The sequence below is a fragment of the Thunnus thynnus genome, chromosome 9 (assembly GCF_963924715.1).
Source record: "Thunnus thynnus chromosome 9, fThuThy2.1, whole genome shotgun sequence".
NCBI lineage: Eukaryota > Metazoa > Chordata > Actinopteri > Scombriformes > Scombridae > Thunnus > Thunnus thynnus.
This window is the reverse complement of record NC_089525.1, coordinates 20,239,719-20,262,539: the sequence shown is the minus strand read 5'-3', so window position 1 is coordinate 20,262,539 and position 22,821 is coordinate 20,239,719. Positions and strand designations below refer to the sequence as shown.

The 22,821-nt window shown below is 38.7% G+C and overlaps 1 protein-coding gene across 1 annotated transcript in view; it reads left to right on the top strand.

Annotated features, from left to right (window-relative positions):
* Window positions 1-22,492, top strand: part of kdrl (kinase insert domain receptor like) — a 45,015-nt gene extending 22,523 nt beyond the window's left edge. Inside the window, exons 16-30 of the mRNA XM_067599565.1 lie at window positions 254-360; window positions 844-973; window positions 1,455-1,559; window positions 4,128-4,241; window positions 4,460-4,548; window positions 4,725-4,878; window positions 5,632-5,729; window positions 6,393-6,515; window positions 6,872-6,983; window positions 10,137-10,236; window positions 12,806-12,911; window positions 14,640-14,764; window positions 16,221-16,299; window positions 17,496-17,599; window positions 20,185-22,492. Coding sequence (XP_067455666.1) covers window positions 254-360; window positions 844-973; window positions 1,455-1,559; window positions 4,128-4,241; window positions 4,460-4,548; window positions 4,725-4,878; window positions 5,632-5,729; window positions 6,393-6,515; window positions 6,872-6,983; window positions 10,137-10,236; window positions 12,806-12,911; window positions 14,640-14,764; window positions 16,221-16,299; window positions 17,496-17,599; window positions 20,185-20,368 — 1,730 coding nt within the window. The 3' untranslated portion in view covers window positions 20,369-22,492. The remainder of the gene's footprint in view (window positions 1-253; window positions 361-843; window positions 974-1,454; window positions 1,560-4,127; window positions 4,242-4,459; window positions 4,549-4,724; window positions 4,879-5,631; window positions 5,730-6,392; window positions 6,516-6,871; window positions 6,984-10,136; window positions 10,237-12,805; window positions 12,912-14,639; window positions 14,765-16,220; window positions 16,300-17,495; window positions 17,600-20,184) is intronic.
* The last annotated feature ends 329 nt before the right edge of the window (window positions 22,493-22,821 follow it).

Here is a 22,821-nt window from a genome sequence, read left to right as displayed (position 1 = left end):
CTTGCTTTTTGTATACAGTCTGTCAGAGAAAATGTAGGAAGAAACAAATAAACAAAAGAATGACGTGAAATAGAAGTCTCAGTATCTTCAGTCAGAAACCAGGCTCTCTATATTTGCAAATTTTTAACATACTATTTTCTTTTAAGCACAATTGTCTTGTTAATATAATATGACAGTTTATGAGATAACAAAAAGAACACAGTGATTTTAACCAAAGCTGCCTGGTAGTTGAGGACATTTCTTCTCTTTCCAGGGGATGAAGGGAAGCCAAACATTGAGGTAATCATTCTGGTGTGCACGGGAGCTGCAGCCACGTTCCTCTGGCTCATGCTTATCCTCTTCATCCGCAAGCTAAGGAAGGTAAGGCATTATATTACTTTGTTTTCTCTCAAACTGCACAAAATCAGCGTTTGCCAAGATTTGAGAGTTCAAACAGTCAAACAGGTGGCATTACATTTCTGATATTTTTGAAGAACTTCATACAGGAACTTGATACCAACAAATTTCGCTTTGCTGATTTTATGGAAGTGACTGAGGCACTCTTGTGAAATATAGTTTAATGGAAGGATAAATTTAGCCAGTATTAATAATTTCCACATTTCCTGACAGCTGGGAAGGGCTGAGCTCATGTTTATATTTACGGTATGGCTTAAAAGGAGAACATAATGTGCTCATCCAAAAAGAACAGCATGGAAACACTATGTAGGGATGTTACACAGAGTAATAATGTTAGTCATGTGGACTGTTGCTGACTCAAAATTAAACATAACCTCAAATCTATAATTTCAAAACTATATCTTAATTATAATCATGAAATGCATATTTGTCCTCTAACCCCTTCAGCAACCAGCACACTATAAGATGGGTCCATCCATCATCATTGACCCTGACGAGTGTCCCCTCGAGGATCAGAATGACCTCCTTCAGTATGACAGCAGCAAATGGGAGTTTCCCCGTGACCGCTTGCGACTAGGTGAGCACTGTGCAATCCTATCAATGTGGGGAAAAATTAGTTTCTTATTAATTTTTTTTTAGCAGATTTTATGGGCATTATACCAGAAACATAGTCACCTGCAACTAGTCAGAGCAATGGTAGCAGCAACCACATATGACAGTTGGCATCTTAATAAATTGAATATTTTAACAAAAGATTAAAAGTTTATCTTAAAGGTAGTTCATTGTAATAACATACACAACCACATTAAAGTACATGGAATAGGTGTTACCGCTCGTGCAGCTGGTGTGTAGGGTCATTACTTATCATTGACCTGTGCTGTCATCCAGTCTTAAGTGAACCATAAATCCCCTAGAAAAACAGCCTGGTAATCAGAGCCCGAGCATGTTGTTTTAATTACAGGCTCATAGTCTAACTGACAGGGAATTCAGTCTGATTTGCCCAGGGACAGGATGCTCTAATGTCGACCCACTTATCACATACCTTCTTCCTTTGCCAGGCAAAACTCTTGGCCATGGAGCTTTTGGAAAAGTGGTGGAGGCCTCTGCCTTTGGGATCGACAAGCTCTCAACCTGCAAGACAGTTGCTGTCAAAATGCTGAAAGGTACATTGTCATCAATATCATGGATTTTAATACTGTGACTCTGACATTATTGGAAAATAATAGGCTTGATTGAATGATTATTTTTCACATAACTGTAGTTTGCCTACATGGCCTCTCCGATTAATCATGGAGGTAACACTGAGTCCATCCAGATAAACTGGCTAGCATTAACATCACGGCATTTACTGTTGTATGAATAACAGATGAATAGCAGCTATCTGTCATTTCAGCAGAAGATTTATTTCTTGTGCACATGATAGACTCATGAGCTACAGAACCACATGTGCCTGCAATTAATGTTTGTATGGAGTATCAGTTCAAACCAAAGCATGCAATGTCTGTTCCTCAGAAAGTGCAGTCAGAGGTAAAGGCGAAGACCTCTAACCTCTGTCCTTGATGAAGAGATTGAGAGTATACAGATTTGACAGCTCGGATCAGACTGTCCGAGATCTGCAGGTTATGAAGGGTTCACTAGTGTAAGATACAAGTACAAAATGAGCAAAAAAAAGTATGTTTATATTGTCCACATTTTGGAGTTTCAAACATTTGGAAACTATCCTCTGCCTCCAGCCTTGAGTTTTAGGAGGAATGATTTAGAATCTCATTCCAACATATTTTCAGATTCGCAGAGAGCCATAAATGTTTCCTGTTTTGTAAAATCAAAACAGGAAAACCAATAAGTTACAGACACTTAGCTATTCTATCCACCACAACTTAATGTGTGAATGACATATCTAATTTTTGAAAAAGCCAACTTTCTTCTGTGGTACTAGATAAGTAAACTGCAGACCTACCAGTGATTGGTGATATAGGGATGATGTATCAGTAAGGATGAAAAATAGGGCTGTTGGTTAGATGTATTGGTCACTGTCATAGCATTAATCATATCTCAGTATAAATCACAGACTCTCTGAGAGCAACACACTCTCTGGCTGTTGTTAGTCTTAGGTCAAACTTAATGGAAAGCAGCAGGTCTCCTCAAATTGACCGTGGTTTGGTTAGAGACTCCCTGGCTGCTTTGGCTTCTAACTCATAAATATCTGGTTGGTCGAAGCAACATAAAACAAACTCTACATCTCTACATCTTGATTTTCATTGCCATCATAATTCAAGATGAAGACACTGCATCATAGTTCAAATTTATCAAAATCAGGCATGTAATCTGAGCACCACCAGTTTTGTTGTTTTATGTCCTCCATCAAAAGCAGGTTCATATCACTGGCTCTAAAGCAATGTTATTATTTTTTCATTATATTTAATGAACTCTCAAAATTAAATTCCGAGGTGATCCAGCTTCCGGGATTCACCCTTTTTTTAATGCTTTCTCTGTACACATGAGAAAAGCAAAGGAAGAATTTCTTCTTGAAATACATGACGCAAGATGCATCATCTCAGTGTTCACAGTAGTTTTTATATGTGAAAATTTTGTATTCATATTTTTAATGACCTTTTTATTTTTTATACATATTATAAATTAATATCATAAATATAAAACGTTCAAAGTTCAAAAGAACAAGAACAGCACAATTTAGTAGCTACTCCGGAACTTGGAATCACATCACATGATCTTCATCAGCGGGAGAAAAAATTGCCCAATTTTCGTGGAACTAGCAGTGTGTTTCGTAAGCACTTCTTGGCTTAAAATATGATATTACAATATTAATCATTGATTAGTAAATATATGAAACATATTTAGAGTTTGTAAGTAAAACAAACTTGAGGCTCATCATCTTTTGTTTTTACAGATTTTTTCAAGGGGTGAAGGAGTTTAAAGTAATTTCACATGAATTTTAAGTCCCTATGCGTATGTTACATGTGTTTCCTCCCGCAAGAAGACGAGAAAGTGCAAATAAGCTGCTAATTATGCATCAAAGTAAAAACAATGGATCGTTAAACTATGTTTATGTAGTGGTTCTCTGCAAACTTTACTGGGAATTTTGTATTATTGAAAAATAATGATCCTTACACAAACACATAGAAACAGCAACACTTTACTACCTTATATTTATTTAAATATGAAGCCAGTGAAATATAATTAGAATAATTAGGAAACCAGGCATCTTTATGATGATTTATGATCACATGGTGTTCACAGTCCAGATGAAGGTGGAAATAATTTCATGAAACCTCAGAAAACTTCATGTTCTATTTTAGGTGAGGAAAATGTTTACTATTAAAATATTGATTCCATGTTGTGTGTTTGATGTGTTAAATAAGGTTTGTGCCCTTCTATGTATGAAAAAAATGCCTTTTAAGATGAGAACAGACCTGTGCAGACTTGCTTCTTTTCATATTATTATCTCTGCATACAATCTTAACTGAATTTTCCTGTGAGATGGGCTTATTTTGTTTAATGAAAAGGTCTTGTCTTCCATCTTTACTCTATAAAAGTGAAAATCTGTTCCCTATTATTTTTTCATGCAGTTTGGATTCCAAGCGTGCATGAACCTTGCTGGCGAGATCTTAAAACAAAATCAAAAGGGCTCAAAAGTAAATCTTTTTTGTCAGGATGTTTAATGATAATTAACCAATGGTGAACAAGCTCTACATGTGTTTACGTTATTACAGGAGGCGCTACATCAAATGAGCGGAAAGCTCTGATGTCAGAGTTAAAGATCCTGATCCACATTGGCCATCATTTGAACGTGGTCAACCTGCTGGGAGCGTGCACAAAGCCTGGAGGTGAGTTTTTTTTAGAAGTAATACTTCTGTTTTTTATATTTAAGTATGTTAAATAGAAAGTATAAGAACAGGACATTAAATTAGCAGATTGCTTGTTTGAATTGTCAGTTTAACTTTAAAAGTTTAAATTGTCATATGTATCCTGCCGGTTTTTCTTCATTGTGAACTATCACATGCTGTAGGAATTGAATAATCACAAAAATATACCTTCTTAACAGGCCCATTGATGATGATAGTGGAGTTCTGCAAATACGGCAACTTGTCCAACTATTTGAGAAGCAAGAGAGATGATTTCATTGTTTATAGGGTGAGTAACAAGTTTCATGGTTTAGACTTTCCAGCACTCTTGCTTTCTCATCATTCTAGCTATTAGCTTGTCAGCAGTGTGAGCAGTCAGCAATGTGAGCAGTGAGTGACTGTTTTAACAACCATGTAGTAAAACCACAAGCATTTATCATGATATCCTGTATGTGTGCTGGTCAGAGCCAGGACGGTAAGGTGGTGTCATCAGGATCAGGCTGCGAGCTGAGCGAGCTGATGAAGCGCCGCCTAGAGAGCGTGGCCAGCACCGGAAGCTCAGCCAGCTCTGGCTTCATCGAAGATAAGAGTTACTGCGACTCAGAGGAAGAGGAAGAAGGTAAAGGCCGAGCACTTCTTGCTTCCCTTCAACCCCCGCACTCCTCCCACCTATGTTTGTCCCTCCTGCTGTCTCCCTCCTCCCCCTCTCACCTCTGTTCCACCCCTCCTGCCTAATGTTTTCTAGCCTGAGTCTGATGGGACGTTTCCTCCTCCTGTTCAGCAGTACAATCACTTCAGCAGGAGCCACTGTCACCCCACTGAGTCTGGGGAGGCGTCTGTTTATTTCCTGTCCTGACCTGAGTGTTACTCTCCTCTCGAGCTCTAGCTCAGTCCCGGCACGTCAGCCATGTTGTTCCTGATGTGTTATTTCTGGTTTGATTAGCTGTTTACTCAGGTGGGCCAGTGGAGGGACTCCTCGTGAGTTCCTCTCTCAGACCCCCGACCAGCACACCGGGCCCATAACCACACGTTTCACCTGACATCTGACAAATAGGAGGAATTGTAATTTGCTTTTATCTCTCTTCTGTAAAGGATGTTTTAAAGACAGAGTGTGTAGGAGGAGACGCATACGTGACAGGATGGATTGTTAGGATGACATGTTGCAGTCCAGGGCTTTACATTTGCAGTTTCCCCATGAGAATCATTACTGTTTCATCTTACCTGATTTATCTGACAGGTGTATAAAGCTGCCTGCATTTAAAAAAATGCTTAGATGAGTAGGGTTATTGTCCTAACTTTAAAGATCATATACGTCCAGTATGAAAAATCTTTCTCACTGGGAAGACTTCACGTATTCTTTTTTGTTTCACAGAATCTGAGGATTTATATAAGCGGGTCCTGACATTAGAAGATTTAATCTGCTACAGTTTCCAAGTTGCAAAAGGCATGGAGTTCTTGGCCTCACGCAAGGTATTCCTTACTTCACACAAATCATTTAAGATAATGTCTGTTAATATAAACCGTAGTATATACATTTCTTTAAATTTATTGTGGAATTTTTGTTTTTTTAATTTAAAGATAATGTCATTTTGATTTAAATTTGGACACATTTTACTCAGTATAGTGAAGGATCACTGCACTCATCCTTGTTTGACTGGTGCGTTTAAACCAGCAAAGTCAGTAGAGGTAAACTTGTTCACATTCAAAGTTAAGAATAGTCAAAACTTTTTTAAACTTTAAAAGATTTGACTACTCTGCACTTTGAATACTACTTTGACACATTTTAATAAACTATTAATGTGTTTGTAAGCCCAGTGTTTAGTACATCTATTAGTCCAGAACTCATTCATTTTTCAAGTCATTCATAAGTTTGCGCAGAGCGGATGGGACTGATTAGACAATGAAGCCATTGCTGTAAATAACCTGTTAAAGACCATTTCTTAGCCTGGATATGGAAAACATCATCTCCCATTGTAATATCACTGATGACTTGACCATGTGTTCCTCCACAAGCTGATATGCATTATAAGCAGGCAGTGTACTACTGTGAAGTTGATTGCATGCACAAACCTTCAACTTGTACATGTAAACGTTGCATAAAATAAGATTTCTTTTATTCCTTTATTTCATTAGTGCATCCACCGTGATTTGGCTGCACGAAACATCCTACTCTCTGAGAATAATGTTGTGAAGATTTGTGATTTTGGACTTGCCAGAGACATCTACAAAGACCCGGATTATGTGCGCAAAGGAGATGTAAGTTTATTAAAAACTAGAATTGTTGTATATTACAGCCTATTTTTCCAGATGTCTCAGCTCAAAAGCATTTCCGTTAATACAGAACATGCAAAACAGTAAGCTACTTGGCAGAAAAAAGGAGGACTGAATCATTCAGCAGCTCTTGGAAATGTCACAAAATAATTGAGATCTCCCTGCTTAGGAGACTGAACAAAGCTTAGCTGAATCCAAAAAGCAGCACCTGCTCACACAATTTAAACCTACTGACTCTCCACAGATGTGACAGTAGAATCAGTGTTGGTGTTGTCAAGTCACATGTCCACACAGGTGAGATAAGGCAGTAAATGATCTCTTATCTCAATACTTGTATACAGGCTAGACTGCCTCTCAAGTGGATGGCACCTGAGGCCATTTTTGACAAGATCTACACAACTCAGAGTGACGTGTGGTCCTTTGGTGTTCTCATGTGGGAGATCTTCTCTCTGGGTAAGTGTCATGGCTCATTGTAGTTTCATAGTTCACACGCATACTGTTTTACATACATACAAGCAAGCAAAGTAACCTTGCTTATGCAGAAATCACATGTCCAAACTGATCATTTACACATATTCAGACATGTCTTATGCTGACATGAAGAACAATCAACTGGTATAAGGACTTTATTTTAAATTTAAAGCTTTTATCATGAATTTCTTACAATGTTGTCATACCTTACATACAAATACTACATTTAAAACACCCCTGTCTGCAATATGATGATACAGTTATTTCCTAGTGACATGAAAATATTGACATTTAATTCACATTTACTTGTAGATTGTGTTTATTCTTAACATCCCCACATACGCATACAGCTTGGCATCTCAGTTAAACACAGGGTTGTTATTAGAGATGTTCAGTGAGAAAAGAGCTGTAGCTCGGTAGACTCGTTCTGTGCCCCCGGCTGTACAGCCTCGCCAGATGCACAGGGTAATAGTCTTCTTTCACTGTGTAATTGTGCTTTTGGGACAAAGAGCCTGCTTGCATTGTCAGCCTAAGAAAACAATTTTCATGCCACTCGTATAAAAACGTTAGTGACTGTGATTTTTAGTACAGGCATGGGACATTAAAACACCTCCTATGTAAGCTATTCGTTTCTCCCCAGCTGGCAACACAAACTCACAGTTACCAAGCAGCCAGATCAGTGTAAATGTGCGCCCCTGCTGTGAAACCACTGCAGTCTTTAAGGCAGCATTGTGTCTGCCTATGTACTGAGGCACAGAGCTCAGCACACGTTTCTATAGCTAGACTCAACATGAAATATTGTATGTTTAAGTGTCACCATGGGAAGCAGGGAAAACATAAGAGTAAACATAAAAATGTGGAGAGCCTCAAATGGATGTATTGCTATACTGTACTTTCGACTGTGCTGCTTTTGAATCACCGCCATACGGAGTCGTCACCCACTGCCGTTGAAAGAAAAGTGTGTCAAATTGCATATTCTTTAAGATGTAAAGCACACTGACGTCATAGTGACACCTTTCCTTTTTTCTCTCCTTTTTTCCCCTCATTCTCTCTCCTCCCTCTTCTTCACTCTTGACATATTCTCACCACATTTTCTGTTAAAGAAACACTTACACATCTGGGTAGTGTTAGCTGGCCCTCAGAAAAATAAATCAGGAAACAAGGATACAAAATGACCAAAAAAAAAAGGCAAAGAAGTGAGCTTTGCAACCTGATAATGTTTGGAGGTCAAACGTTTGATGGTTACCCAAGTGTATTTTTGAGATGTCTCTGTGAACCAAACGTGTGTCAGTTCTGTCTTGTGGGTTTAAATATCCTATTTTTGTTTATATAGTGTTGATGGCAAAATGTGAATCAGCTCTACATGATGTTTGTCATACTAGATATACACATTATCAAATGTTGGAACTGTTTGGCTTATAATTATATAGGGCAAGAGATGAAAGAATATTCTATCTCATCATTGTTATGTACAATATATTAAGGTATAATACAGAATTTCACTTTCAATTGTCTACAAGTTTTGCTTCAGTTGCACAATAAGATGAAGCAGATCATTATTCCTTCCACAAAACATTCATCAAATCTCAGATACACAAACGTAACAAACATTTCAAATACAATGTACAAAAACTGTTTTAACAGACACCACATGTATCTGTAAACTTTTGTGCAAATTCTAGTATTATTTGGAACCTTTATATTAATTTGGAACAAGGACTTCAGCTCCCAGTATTTAATATAACGTTGGCTGTAAGGGGTTAAAAAAGTTTAAATTAAAATTCACTTCGCAGTCGGTGGCAAGGACCATTTAAGGCTCAGTTGGTGTACAACATGTTTATGCACCGACCTTCACATTGTGGTAGTGTCTTCATTGGCTGCAACTGGAACACGGACCATGTTAAGTGTGACTGTAATGTGCCTTTTATTATTCTGTAAATATTTCTTTCTTTCTTCCAGGATTCAAATTTATAGGTTTCCCTATAAATTTGGAAAGCTACAAAGATGGTATTTGATATTATGTCTAGGGATCCAAGCAAGCACACAAAAACATAATTTGATGAGTTACGAAATGTTGTTGATTACACAGAATGGGCAACATTCTCCAAAGTCAATAAAATTAGATATTTGATACAAGATGGTTCAGTGCGTGACTATGTTTTTATAGCGAGCCGAGCATGAGGTAGGCTTTGGCTCAAAGTTCAAATTTTATTGCCAACATTACAGTTCAAAAGTAAATAAAAGTGGTGGTGGTTCCCTTTTGGTTGATGAGTGATACCCTTAACAGATTCATGACTCAGTAGTAGCCTTTTTTATACATGTATACAGAGGTTGTTATGCAATCTGCAAGAGTTTCCAAAGAAAAGAAGAATTCTTCTTCTTCTTCTTCTTGTTCGTGTAGACTATTGAGGATGTGAAGCTGCAGTGATCACACTCACCAGCAAACAAAGTCTAATGTTTCCCATAAACGTGAGCTTCTTCTGTCACAACTGGTTAGCAAGCTGGCTGACAAATAGTCAGAAGTACTTTTTTTACTTTTTTGGCTTAGGTCAGTAATCATAATCTGTAGGGAATCACTAATGCAACAGAGACTGGGCAGGTGTGTCTTTGTAACAGCAAATAATGATCCTTTAAAACCTTAATGTATGAATCACTAAGAATGTGTATATTTAGTTGGGACTTGGTTTTGAGCCCAGTTTCCAATTTACAGCAAAATAATTTCATTGCAAAATTATTGTTTCACAATCTTCTTCATCCTTTAACTTTTCTCCATTCTGCAAACATTATCTGTGCATACTACTACTATTTTGAAAGTGGCAAGAACCATCTTTATAAAACATAGCATCCTAAGGATTCGCTTTGGAGCCTATTAAAATACCTGGACAGTCTGTCGAGGTATTATCATCGTATGGAAAACACTGAGCACAGACTACTAACTTAACTTTACTGTTACATTTGATTTTGAAATGTAAATCTAATTTACTGTAACAACACCTTATTGTGTGATAGCAATCTACATCATGCCTCCATATTTTCCATCATGTCTATATTATAAAGTAAATGGAGTGTGTATTGCCTTTTTTATACACAACAAATAACTCTGTAATGAGCATATCCCTCTCTCTCCTCTCTCAGGTGCCTCACCGTACCCCGGCGTCCAAATTGACGAGGAATTTTGCTGCAGGCTGAAAGAGGGGACCAGGATGAGAGCCCCAGAATACTCTTCCTCTGAAATGTAAGAATTCATATGAATAATAACAGCAAATGAAAGAAAAAGGTTCCTTCACACTGTCCATGTCAATTAAGTCAGGGGTAATGAAGTGAACAGTCAAGTGGACTGTGTTTGGTAACGTTAACTTTGCATTTACTGATTTTCTGTCCTATCCTGTGTATATTTCTTTAAGACATTTAGGAGTATCAACATGTTATTGTTTGCATTTCGTGAGAAAACAAAAATGTGTGAGAGGCAGTTCAGTCAGTGAAAAAAACTGATACTCGACAACCTCAGCTGTATGTTCTCCTCTTTGTAGTTAACAGGGACCTCATAGAGGCCAAGAAAATAAAGGCAGCAATTGTCTCCCATATCGATATACAACTGAGAGGAGCCATTGTTTCTTTCTACCTCTTTGTGGTTGTACCAAAAGGTCAGGGGTGCCTGATAAGCATCATGGGTAATCCAGCTCTGAATGTTGCAGAAGGAAACATTAGCTACTGATTGGCTCTGCGGCCATGAGCTTGAAGCTCTGAAACTTTTTCTGACTGACAGTGGCGCAGATGTAACTGAGCACCGTATTTAAAGGGAATGTCTGGAGTGAGACTGGATATTTTTTGAGTAGGGGCTGGTGGATGTTGCCAGATATAAATATCTGTGGGAGAACAGAGAGTCTTCTTCTTTGGTATCAGTGTTGTCAGTTAGTGATGCAGGATACTGTAACTTTTCTGTCAAATGCCTAAACTTTGAAAAAGTATGCAGTCCTACATGTTCTCAGGATCCAGACCCAGCGATCGCTCTCAACAAGTGTGCATACATTGTCTGGTTTTCATTTAGAATGACTCATATAGTGAAACTCCACAAATCTTATTTGTTTTGAAAGCATAATACTACACTTCTGCTTAATAATGATGTGGTATCAAAAGGTCCAGAGTTTTAAAGCATCGTGTGCCAAGTAAAGCTAACTGAATGAATTTATCAGCTTTACAAAGAAGACAGTGATTGGAAATGATACACAAAATGTAATCCAGACTGTAGGTTTCAGTCAGAACATAAGATCTGTAGATGCAGACCTACTGGTGCCAAGAATCTCTAGTACTTTCCGGCTTGATTTAGGCAACCCATTTGATGAAAATTGAACTGCCAGATTATGTATTTTGCATTCTTATGACTGTGAGGCCGGTCTCTGATTTGAAGCCAAGATAAAAAAACCTGCTGTTATCGGTTTAAATATATTCTGCTGATCCCCTCCAGAGGTCTGCAGTTGATCACTTGTGTCTGTAAGCTCAGGTTTTGACACCTTGACCCTGACCCCAAACCCCTAATACACGAATGATGAAAAACACATGAGGCTGCGCAGCGTGTTGAGTATTTAATGTTGCAGTTCTGATTCATCAGGAACTACTGCCTGTTAATAGGATCCCCGGTCCTGATGCATTGCAGAGGAATTTAGCGGATGCCTCTCAGAGAGTGGGAATACAATAAATAGGATGCTCACTTCCTATCCTAACACACTTGCCCAACCACACAATGTAACTCAGTTCTGCAGAATCTCCCCTCCCTCAGACACACCGCACTCCCTCAAGACCTAAAACATGCGGGGGAAGGCTATTTATTCTCATTACAGACCAGGCAGGAAATGTGGTTTAAATTGTGCAATCATACCATGTATCTTCTTCCCCCATCAATGATATGCATAAGGGCTGCGATCATGCTCTCCACATCCTGTCACCGTTACGAGGGCTACCACCTGTTGGAGTGTACTCTATGTTTATTAACATGGGATTCACAGCCGCTTGGCCTCTTTCAGCCGGGCCTGACAGCACTGAGAGTGTGACCTGCACACAAAAACACAGATGGAGAGGAGGGTGTGCAATACAGCAGCAACAGACCATCTGCTTTTTACAGTCAGCAACTTAAAACTTGAGATTGATTAAATACGATGCCAGAAGGGAATCATAATGGCTATATTTACATAAAAACTTAAGATTTCTGTGGGGAAAGCGGTGGTTGTTGCAGCAGAAACAGGATAGGGGTCCATCACTGACGGATCCCAATCAGTAACACGCTGTGAATTTAATTTAAACAGCAGCCGTGGTGCTCTGTTTCTAAATTCCTCCATGAAATGAGACAGAGCTGTGCGATGGAAACTCACATAAAGGCTCTGAGTCTTCCCACATGGGCAGAGACGCTGACAGCCTGTCAGAGACCAGACAGACTGCGCACTCTCACTGGTCTTCACACCCAAGACCAGGAGAGAATCAGATACAGCCCCAGAGGCTTAAAATCCCCTGAAAATAATGAATAGGGTATGTACTAATGTTCTAGATGACAGTCGATGTATAGGTGGACCAGATGTGGTCACCTCTGTACCAGTCTTAACACAGAGATGTGAAAAGACGACCAACTCTGATAGTTTCTCCCTCAAGGTGCTAAATATTCTGGCACCAATAAGGTCCCATTTTACAATACCTCAACCCAAATATGTGTTTATCTTGGCATTAGCATTAGGAATGTCCATCCAGTATGCTGAGGATTTGTGTGTGCCATGTATGTTGCGGTGTTTGTTCAGTGGTGTTTTCTTTGCTCGTAGATATCAGACCATGTTGGACTGCTGGCAGGGGGAGCCACAGGAGCGGCCGACCTTCACTGAGCTGGTGGAAAGACTGGGAGACCTGCTTCAGGCCAGCGTGCAGCAGGTATGATAGACAAACTAGAGTGTGCTGTTTGAACACCACATATGATTTGAACAGAACATCCATTCTCAGAAAATATCTGAGAGAAAGTTTATCATCAACAGCTGTGATGTGAACTCACCCTAAAAACTCATGACGGTAGATTTAATTTACTCATATTCTTGGAATTCTAACCAACCAGACACTTCTTTGAATAATATTTGTCAATAGTTCTGCATTATGAGCACAATCACCGCTGACACTCACTGATCAGACTTCTAAAAGGAGATGCAGTGTGGGTGTGTTCAGAGTGACGGAGAGGGGAAGTAACAGTCATCACAAACACTTAGCTCCCTTAGAAATGGTACTATCAGCCTCGTAAGAGGAACCACATGTCTGAATGCATGGAAAAACTTTTTCATTCTTTGACACAAAGTATCATTGTGTGGCATGAATGTTGTGAAATGTCACAAACTGTTGAAAGTTAATAGATTTGGTAAGAATGTAAAACAGCCCTGTTCCCATCAGTCAAAAAAGTTGCAAAATACTCGCAGGAAAAATCACAGTATTTGGTTTTCATGTAAACATTTAGAAACATTCATTTTTCAATTTAGATGTCTTCATCTGACCACTTGGTTGCTGCTAACCAAGGGACCCAAATTGGGCCGACGCATCATAATCATCACGGAAGAAAAAATTGTTTCTTGAGGCAAAACGGAGAATCTTTAGTGTTTGAAAATATGACATGTATTCCTACTCTTTTTCTATTTGGGTCTGTTCAGGTCAACAGCACTTAGAATTGTGTCTATGTCAGACTGGGTCTCACTTGCTTCAGGTCCCTTTTGGATCGGGTCTCTTTGTTTTTTGTTTAATTATACTGGTCTCTCTCAGATAAAGTGAATTTGTGACGACTTCTAGTCCTATTCTCAATTCATGTGACTATGAACAACATATTTGAAGCTCTCATCTTTACCTCCCTAAAGCACAAAATAAGTTATGGCTGTATACTTTGTATCTTAATGAGGGACTGAAATAAAATAATAAATATTCTTGTACCAAAGGAATAACAAGATGATACTAAAAAAGGAAGATGGATGGAAAAAGGAGAAGGAAATTGAAAAGGGAAGGGCACTTAGCCTCAACTCTCACTGATGATAGAAAATTGGCCTGAGCCATAACAAGACCAGATCATTTTCAGTCATCAGGATGTTCAAGATGCCTACAGTCAAGTTCCTACTTCCAGCCACTGAAGAGAACTGGCTTCTTGTCCAGATTTTACATTACTGCAGACAGATACGCACACAATAAAGGAATTAAATTTTACTACTGCTACAGTGACTACAGAAGACTGTAGATTGATCAGTGAATTAATAGGATATAAAGACAAAGCCAGACAACACATCACATAAAAACTATAACATGTTGCATTACAAATGAGTCTGTGAAACCTATTCTCATGAGAAACAATCTAGACTGGACAGAGAGAACAGTAGAGGGTTTTGACTCTCATTAATAAAGCTATTGTTACAGTACAGGAAGGCTGGTCATGGACTCTGCAGTCTCCACCAAAATCATGCGCATTGTATTGGATTTATTAGGCATGACCTTAGTTTCTATGGCTGCTCGCCACGACCTGTGGATGTGTGTGTTTACATAGTGTGCACACCGTATCGCCCTCAGTGCTTTATACTTTACACTGTGCAAGCGTAAGGCTGCACTCTAAGATGTTTTGTCTCTGCTTGGTTGATTTAGGAGGGGAAGCATTACATACCCATCAACACAGCCTTGCTGGCCAAGGTGGGAGACCCGTCTGCCACCAAGCCATCAGAGGAGACGCCATCACGGCCCGTCTCACACCGCGACTCAGGGGGCAACTGGTGAGAACATGAATCATTGCTCATTGTCTAGTTTACATAAAACAGGCTGTAACTGTAAACTCATGTACTCACAGACTAACTATTTTATCTAATCTTCTCAATGCTGAGATGATTTTAGCCATGCTCGCACCGTGGCTCATGACAATGTTAGGCAATGATTGGTCAGTCTATCACTGTGGTCCAGACTGAAATATTTCAACAACTATTGGATGGATTGCCAGGAAATTTAGTACAAATATTCTTATCACTTAGGGAGATACCTTGACTTTTCCTCTAGCACTACTGAGTTTTCACTTATCCTGTAAAACATTTCAACATCCACTAAACTGATTGGCACAAAATTTTGTGCAGATATTCATGGTTCCCAGAGGATGAATCCTGCTGACTTTTGTGATTCTCTGACTTTTTGTCTAGTGCCACCATGAGTTTGACATTTGTGTTTGTCTGCAACCTTGACAACATTTTTATGAATTGCCATTTGTCTACCACATCTGCAAAACTGACAACATTCCCATCAGCCTCAACTGTACTTTGTGTTCAGTGCTAATTAGCAAGTGTTAGCATGCTAACACAGAAAACCTAGATGGTGAACATGGTAAACATTATACCTGCTAAACATTAGTATGTTAGCATTGTAATCATGAGCATATTAGCATGTTGACATTTGCATTTTGCTCAAAGCACCTCTGTGTCTACGCACAGCCTCACAGAGCCGCTAGCATGGCTGTAGACTCTTAATCTTATTGGCTCAAATCTGTTACAGTCCCCAATGAACTTGTTAAGACATTCAAAGGAAATAAATCTCCTTATCTTGAAGGCATGTAAACCTACCCTCAAATTGTTACAGTTCCAACACTGTGGTCTGTTATGCAAAGGAAATGCCTAAATCATTTTCCCACTTTGCACTGAATATTATCCAAAACAATTACTGTTCCTGCAGCACTCAGACTAAACTCTTCCAGCAGAACATTAAGGTCTGACTTGAGGACAATGACAGACCAGATTGGCACATGATAAGAACACCACATGGCCAGCTCGATGGCCAGAGAGCTTTTAGTATTGTGGCTTCTGTAAGGAATTTCCCCAAAAACCATAGCGCCTCCCTTTAGATTTATGTCCACTTAAAATAACATTTGTTTGAGCTCTTGGGTTTTCACAGATCCTCCAAGTGTGTTTATTGAGGAGGTGTTGAAAAGCAGTAATGACAGTTACCCCTTAAGCTAAATTAAGCAGTCGTTTTAGCCTCTCAGTGTTGAAATGCAAAGTCAACAAGGTGTGTTTTCAAAGTACAATGTCATAGATGCTACACGTTGTTGATCTAAGTGATTAAGTTCCTGCGGTTTTGTTGCTGAACTTTGCCTCTTGGCTCCAGTGTAATCAAACGATTCTCTGAACAGAAACAGAACATTTTTATTTTGGAGTCTTACCCTGGAATTTTTTTTTCTTTTTTTGCCAGGAACATCAAGATCCGTCCCGCTAGTGTGAAAACCTTCGACGAGGTTACCATAGAGGACGGGACAAATGAGAACCATGGGGTGAGTTATTCATCCTGACGCTAAACCAGACACTCCACCCTGGATCCTCAATCTTACTGTTTACTGTATGAGAGGGTATAACATTCATTTTAAAACTGCTTTGAATTGGTTTTCATCCAGTGTTCAAAGTAGCTGTTGATAACTTTATTCCTCTGCTCTTATGTCATGTGAGATCCCAGCAGACTTAATACTTGGCTCGATTTTGTTCAGTTTGTTGCTACTACTTGTCATATCAACACCGTGTCCTACAGATACAAGTTTGTATGTTTCATTTAGTCCCGAGAATCAGGATTCCCTGCACTGCTGCCATCAAACACTGGATGGCCTCCAACTTTCTCCAACTGAGTTATGATAAAACTGAAGTTCTGGTTATTGGTGCTTATCATATTTCTAACCGCCAGCCCCACCTTGGAAAGTCCACAGCTATCCTAAAACGTTCACACAGAAATGTAGGAGTTGTTTTTTTATCCAAACATCAACTTCAATCATCACAACAAGAGTCTTGTACAGTTTTGCTTTGTACAAATGCAAATTTTTGCCAAATTCAAAATAAAACCAGTGCTTCCCAAAAACATAGCTGAGCAATTATCCATGCTTATTTTCTCTAGTCTCAACTATTACAATTCATTAGTTGCACTATGTTCAATATGATGCAGCAATTTGTGCAGAATGCAGCGGCAAGGCGTCAGACCAACACTAGATGAAGAGAACACACACATCTCTACAGTGCTGCTGTTGATTACTTTTAAAGTTGTTCGTGGTTTGGCTCGGCTATATATTTCTGATCTTTAACTCCTTATTCTGCATCAAGAAAGTCTGCCTCTCAAACCGGTCCAGGCTCAGAGCAAAGAGGGATCATACTTCTACTGTTTTAGCTCCAACACTGAAGAACAAACTCTGAATCTGTGCCACATTTTAAAAACCTACCTGTATAGGCAGCCAGTTTTATAAATTATTACTCTTAACACTTTTATGATTTTGAGTTTTTTGGGGTTTTTTTTTTGGTGAAATATCACTGTTTGACCTGTTTGAGCATTTTGTAACATTTTTGAAAGATTCTATAGAAACAAAGTTTACTTTATTTCTTATTTTTAGATATTTGTTCACCTTAGATAAGAAAAAAAGAGAGAAAGAAAGAAAGATGGCATTTGGAGTTTTAATTAATGACTTTCTGTCCGTCTCTCCATCCTCAACAGGGCGGTCAGTCAGACAGCGGGATGGGTTTGTCCTCTGACAACATGAAGACTCTGAAGCGATTGGAATCGTTGGCAGGCCGACCGCTGAGCATCATGGCTCTGGCGTACGTACACTAAACCACATCAGCACCCTCTACATGCTCTGACAATCATACATTAACACATATATACACTGGAAGAGAGTGCAGAATATTGCTTGGAAACCTCCCTGATGTGCTGGAATGTAGACACAATAATTGTCATACACACACACACACACACACACAAAGTTGCTGCTGGCCCACAAAGAAGTCAGTGGCTAGTTTTCTGAAGATAAACAAAGGAAAAGTGGGGGGGATGAAGCTTGAAGGTTACAAACTGAAGGACATTTCAGCTGTTTTAAGAGCACACACTAAAACCTCTTTGTTTTCACCAAAAGAGTCCTGAATGACATTCCTCCCATCTTGATTTAACTTATGAGTCACAGCTGTCCGCTGTTATCCACTGCTAGGTAACAAATGATCTCAAGAGTGACGTACGTCTACAATGTATTCCCCAAAATCCTTTGGATCATCTGATGACTTTAAGATGTGGATCCTGTGAAGAAAAGTATATAAAACTGAAAGAAAGCGGAAAAAATACTGAGACAATATGTTCTTGTTTACAAGGTTATCTGAGGATAAAGTCAAATCTGAGTAAAGTTTCTGTAAATCTTTTTCTTATGAGGGTCTCTGTAGGTGTCTTAAGGCTTAGATATTAAGTACAGCAGCCAGGACCGGGTTAATTTTCATGGTCATACCCCTGAACTCAGTAATTACACTTTAAACCTCACATCATTATTCTGCTGTTCTCTGCACAGTAGCAGTTATTGATACTCCTTCAAAGTATTGTGGTTTCCACTTAAAAGATTAAACGGAGGAACAGCAATAAAGCAAATGTTAATGTTCCACAAATCTCTGTTACGTTAAAGACGAAAGAGTGTAAGACAAGTTAATGTCACCGTCTGTAGTGCTGTAATTAATCTCCTCACTTCTACAAACACCCACATCCTCTCACGTCTCTTTAAAACCTCAGAAACTGGTGTCAAGGCTAAAGAGACTCGTTACCGTCCCGCTCGTGTCATCAGGGCCCCTGCCATGGCAAAGACAATCAGTCCAGGCATGCAGAGAATGATCTATACTTTGAGGGGAGGACTTCCTTGCTGGGCAACCGCTCAATCACTGCCACCTTTGAACTTAGGAGGGGTTTACAAAAGCCTCCACGGCTCCTTTTGTTTATCACAAGTCCACCTGTTAATCCCTCAGCCTTCAGCAATCCTAAACACGCAGGACAGCTTTAAGTCAGCGCTGATTTTTAGAGCAAAGAACTTCTGTAAACTGCATTAAGATGACTCATTTCAATTCACATTGTACTATTGTCATCTATTTTTGATGCCTGGTTTAGCAGGTTTTCATCAAGGAAGCATTCCAGTACAGCGGTGTCACTTACCCCTGCTGGGCTCTGACCCTTTGGCCTCGAGAGAGGAGCTCTGGAAACCCTTGGCAACCTCCAAAGACAATAGCAGGCAATTACTCATATTCTGAGTATCAAATGAAGCAGAAAATCTCAGGATGATTGATTACATAATATATGAATGAGGAAAGGTTTGTGTGGTCGCACAGCTTCACAAGGAGCATTTTTTCCATCTAAAAACATCAAAACAACTCCTGGTTCCATTGTGAAAGCGATTAAGTCAAGTTCTCTTGGAAAAAACAATCTTGTCTCACAGAAGGGTTGATAAGTTCACAGTTGTTTGTTTACCGCAGCACCAGTTTTCACCCTGATTGTTTATTTTTTCTACAAATAAAAACCTTATTACATTATAATCATTTTAAAGACTCTGCAATCATATAAAAAGTCTTGATATAGGGGTTTCAAGTATTTTAAAGAGGACATAGTCATGCATTTAGAGAAAAGCTTTGTGGCAAATTTTGGTCCTGTGTCTCATCTCTTTACCGGAAAGTCAGCTGATCATGCTGTTACGCCACATTGGTTTGTTGTGTCTGTGTTTGTTTTTCAGTGTTTTTTTGGAATTAGCAGTGTCTGTTTATTGTAAAAGGCTGATGATGTGTTCATCTCTATTAGGCACGTTTATGCTGCCACGACTAGGAGAAATGAAGCGAACTTTTTAAAGACAGCGGATAGATTTGAAAATTGAGATCATGACAGAACCAGGAGGCATTTTTGTTGCCGTTCTTTTTGCTGCGGGGTTAAAGATCCCGTCCACACATGTTTTAAGACAATAATTTGAATCTCATATGGTTTTTCCACAAAAAAAGTTCAAATACCTCGTTAAACATCCTTAAAATTACATCCATTCCTTCTCCCTCATTGAAAAAATCTATGAATATACAAAAAAGTTTGACTACTGATCATAAGATGTCTGCTACTTCATACTGGACCATGATTCACTTCCTAGTTGTGATTACACAGAATTATACTTGTGAGCAAAGAGAAACTTTCCCAGGTTTCTAGTATCAGACTGCACATTCATTGTCCTACACAGTGATGCTCAAACATCACAGTGAATTCACGACAAGGAAAACACATTTTTGAGTGTAAAGGGCATAAAACCTGCTTCCATATAGTGACAGATTAGTGTAACAGCAGCCTTGTGATGGTGATATTTCCTGCTTATGTATATATTCTGTTTGTCTGTGTGTATTTTCAGCATGAAGGCAGCGAGTAAGAGCAAAGAGTCAGTGCTAACTGACACAGAAAAGGAGAAATATCCACCAACTGTTTCCTCTCTGGACTTCAGTCTGGATGATTCAGCCCTGGATGCTGACCTGGAGTGTCACAGCCCGCCGCCTGACTACAACTACGTGGTGCGCTACTCCACCCCACCTGTGTAACCTCCTGCTTCACCCCTGGAGAGTCTGACCGACAGCCTCAGAGCCTTTGCTTTGTTCTCCTCTGTTTTGACTCTAATCTGTGGACTGTTCTTTACCAAACATTTGAGAGGGAAAAAAACGTGATATTCTCTCTCAAAGTGTTTAGAAAAGACACTCTGAAATGACTCATGAAACAACTGTAACTAGCATCTTCCAACTTACAGGGCACCTGCTGTGCAACTAAAGGAAACCTGTAAACTGTTCATCATTCCTTCCCAGTTTTCAGACGTAGGCTGACGTTTATGCTGCTGGTCCGTTCCACATTCACTGTGATATGTCAAACAGCTGAAAACAGGCTCAGGTATTTCTTTGATCTACTGTGAAAAACCGCAAAGATTCCAACTTTACCACAGATTCAAACATACTACAATTTGAGGCTTTTCAAGTTTATATAGAGACTATTTTATCTGTTTTAATTTTCTTTTCATAAATTAAAAACTGGAAAGTATTTTCTAATGCGGCTACATCCATCCATATGAAGGTTCAGTTTTGCTTAAAGCAAAAAGCAGATGGATACCAATATGACATTGATTATTAATTATGAAAGGTCTCTTATTTGAGGTGTAATTGCTCCTGTATTTTCATTAAAGCTCAACTAACTCAGGTTGACCCAGAGTGACAGAGGAGAGGGGTACTCTGTCATCTAGCTCTTTTTTTTAAGCTCTCCAAGTTATGGAAAATCACATGTTAATGGAGGAAACAGGGTAGAGCTGAGAGAGAGACCAGACGGCTTCACATTTAACTTTACAGCTCAACCTCGAAGGCATTCAAATGAAGAGTTATATTTCGATTCTTCCTCCTGTCCGATCTGGTGTTGAAGAAACTCAAACGCTTTGTGTTTTTTGCTCGGTCAAACTAAGAATGACAGCGAAAAGGAAAACCAGAGAGCCTCATGAATTTGTTTATTTTCTTGTGTACAAACATTAGAAACATGAGATTGGAACAGGATTTCATAGGAACAGTCTTCTTCAAAAGCACTAGTAAGAATAAATTGTGTATTTATTTAGTTTGTAAACACTGTCACTTAGTCATCCAGTTCTGTTGTACATTTAGATACATATTTAAAGGTTAACCTGAGGATTTACCGGCTCAGTCTTCCTGATATCGACACTTCAATCCAGATTTATATGCTGTTCGTGCTGCTGTATTCACTGGTAGTAAATCTGAGGGAATCTGCTTCTGCAGAAATGTGTGTGTAGGTATTCTCCGTCCTTCGTCATGTGCGTAAGTGTTAGTGAAGCTTGCAGGGCAGGCTACAGAAACTCTACATGTGTATAAAAGTAGCACCAGTCTGCTCTGGTTCACTGTAGGTTTTATTATGTGTTCAAATCTCCTTGTTTTTAACACCATTTGTTGTAATTCAGGATATATTGAAAGTACTTTGGACCAAACCTTCATTCACACATGTATTACAGTACAGATACCCTGTAGGAGAGCGGCTAGCTTTGTGCTTTTTGACCACTAAAGAAAACAGTTTTTTGTCAGTGAGTAAACTACAAAATGGATATTTTGAAGCCCTGTGTATTTCCAAATGATGTCTTATTTGTATAACGTGTTGTTTATGTGGAGAGGAAATGATTATGCACTGATACTGTATATCAAATATAATGTTTTTGTATTCTAAAGGTATATTATATTATTATCAAGCAGTGTTGACGGTCACATGTTACAAAGAACTGATTTTATTTTGCTTTTCTATTTAACATCAGTATCTTACATAGGAAATTAACGTTTACAGTATTTGTTCTATTATTTTTTTTTTTTTGCCAACCTAACATCAATGTATTGTTTTCACTTAATGGATTATGTTGACTTCTTATCTGTCTTAAATTTCAAGCTTCATCTCAGCTTCTGCTGTTACAATGACATACAAAGATTTAAACATGAACGCAAAGATAAATATATTTGGATAAATAACCACAACTAATGACAACCTGCAGCAGTTCAAACCATCTACCAAGCTTTTCTTCCTGTGTTGTTCATGTAGTGTAACGAGTTAGTTTTACTGAAAGTAATGTTCCCCAACACTGTTAACTGAGCATATGAAGTAAATAAATAAATAAAGATCTATATATTTATACATTACTTGCTGTCTGGACTCTTAATTACTTAGAAATCTTAATGAGGAGCCCTGGAAACACCATGAAATACAGAAAACTAGTTACATCTCTATTTTATTAAAACACAAACTGGTAATGCTCAAAAGATTTTTTAGCCAATTTAGCATGAATTAAATATCTCAACAACTTTTGGATGGACTGTCATGAAATTCTGCGCTGATATCAATTGTCTCCAGAGGATGAATCTGACTGACTTTCGTAATATCATGATTTTCATCCCCATCATCAGGTAAAAATTAAAATGCATCCAATACTTTGATTTATCTAACAATTTGGTTTTCTTTACAATTAGCA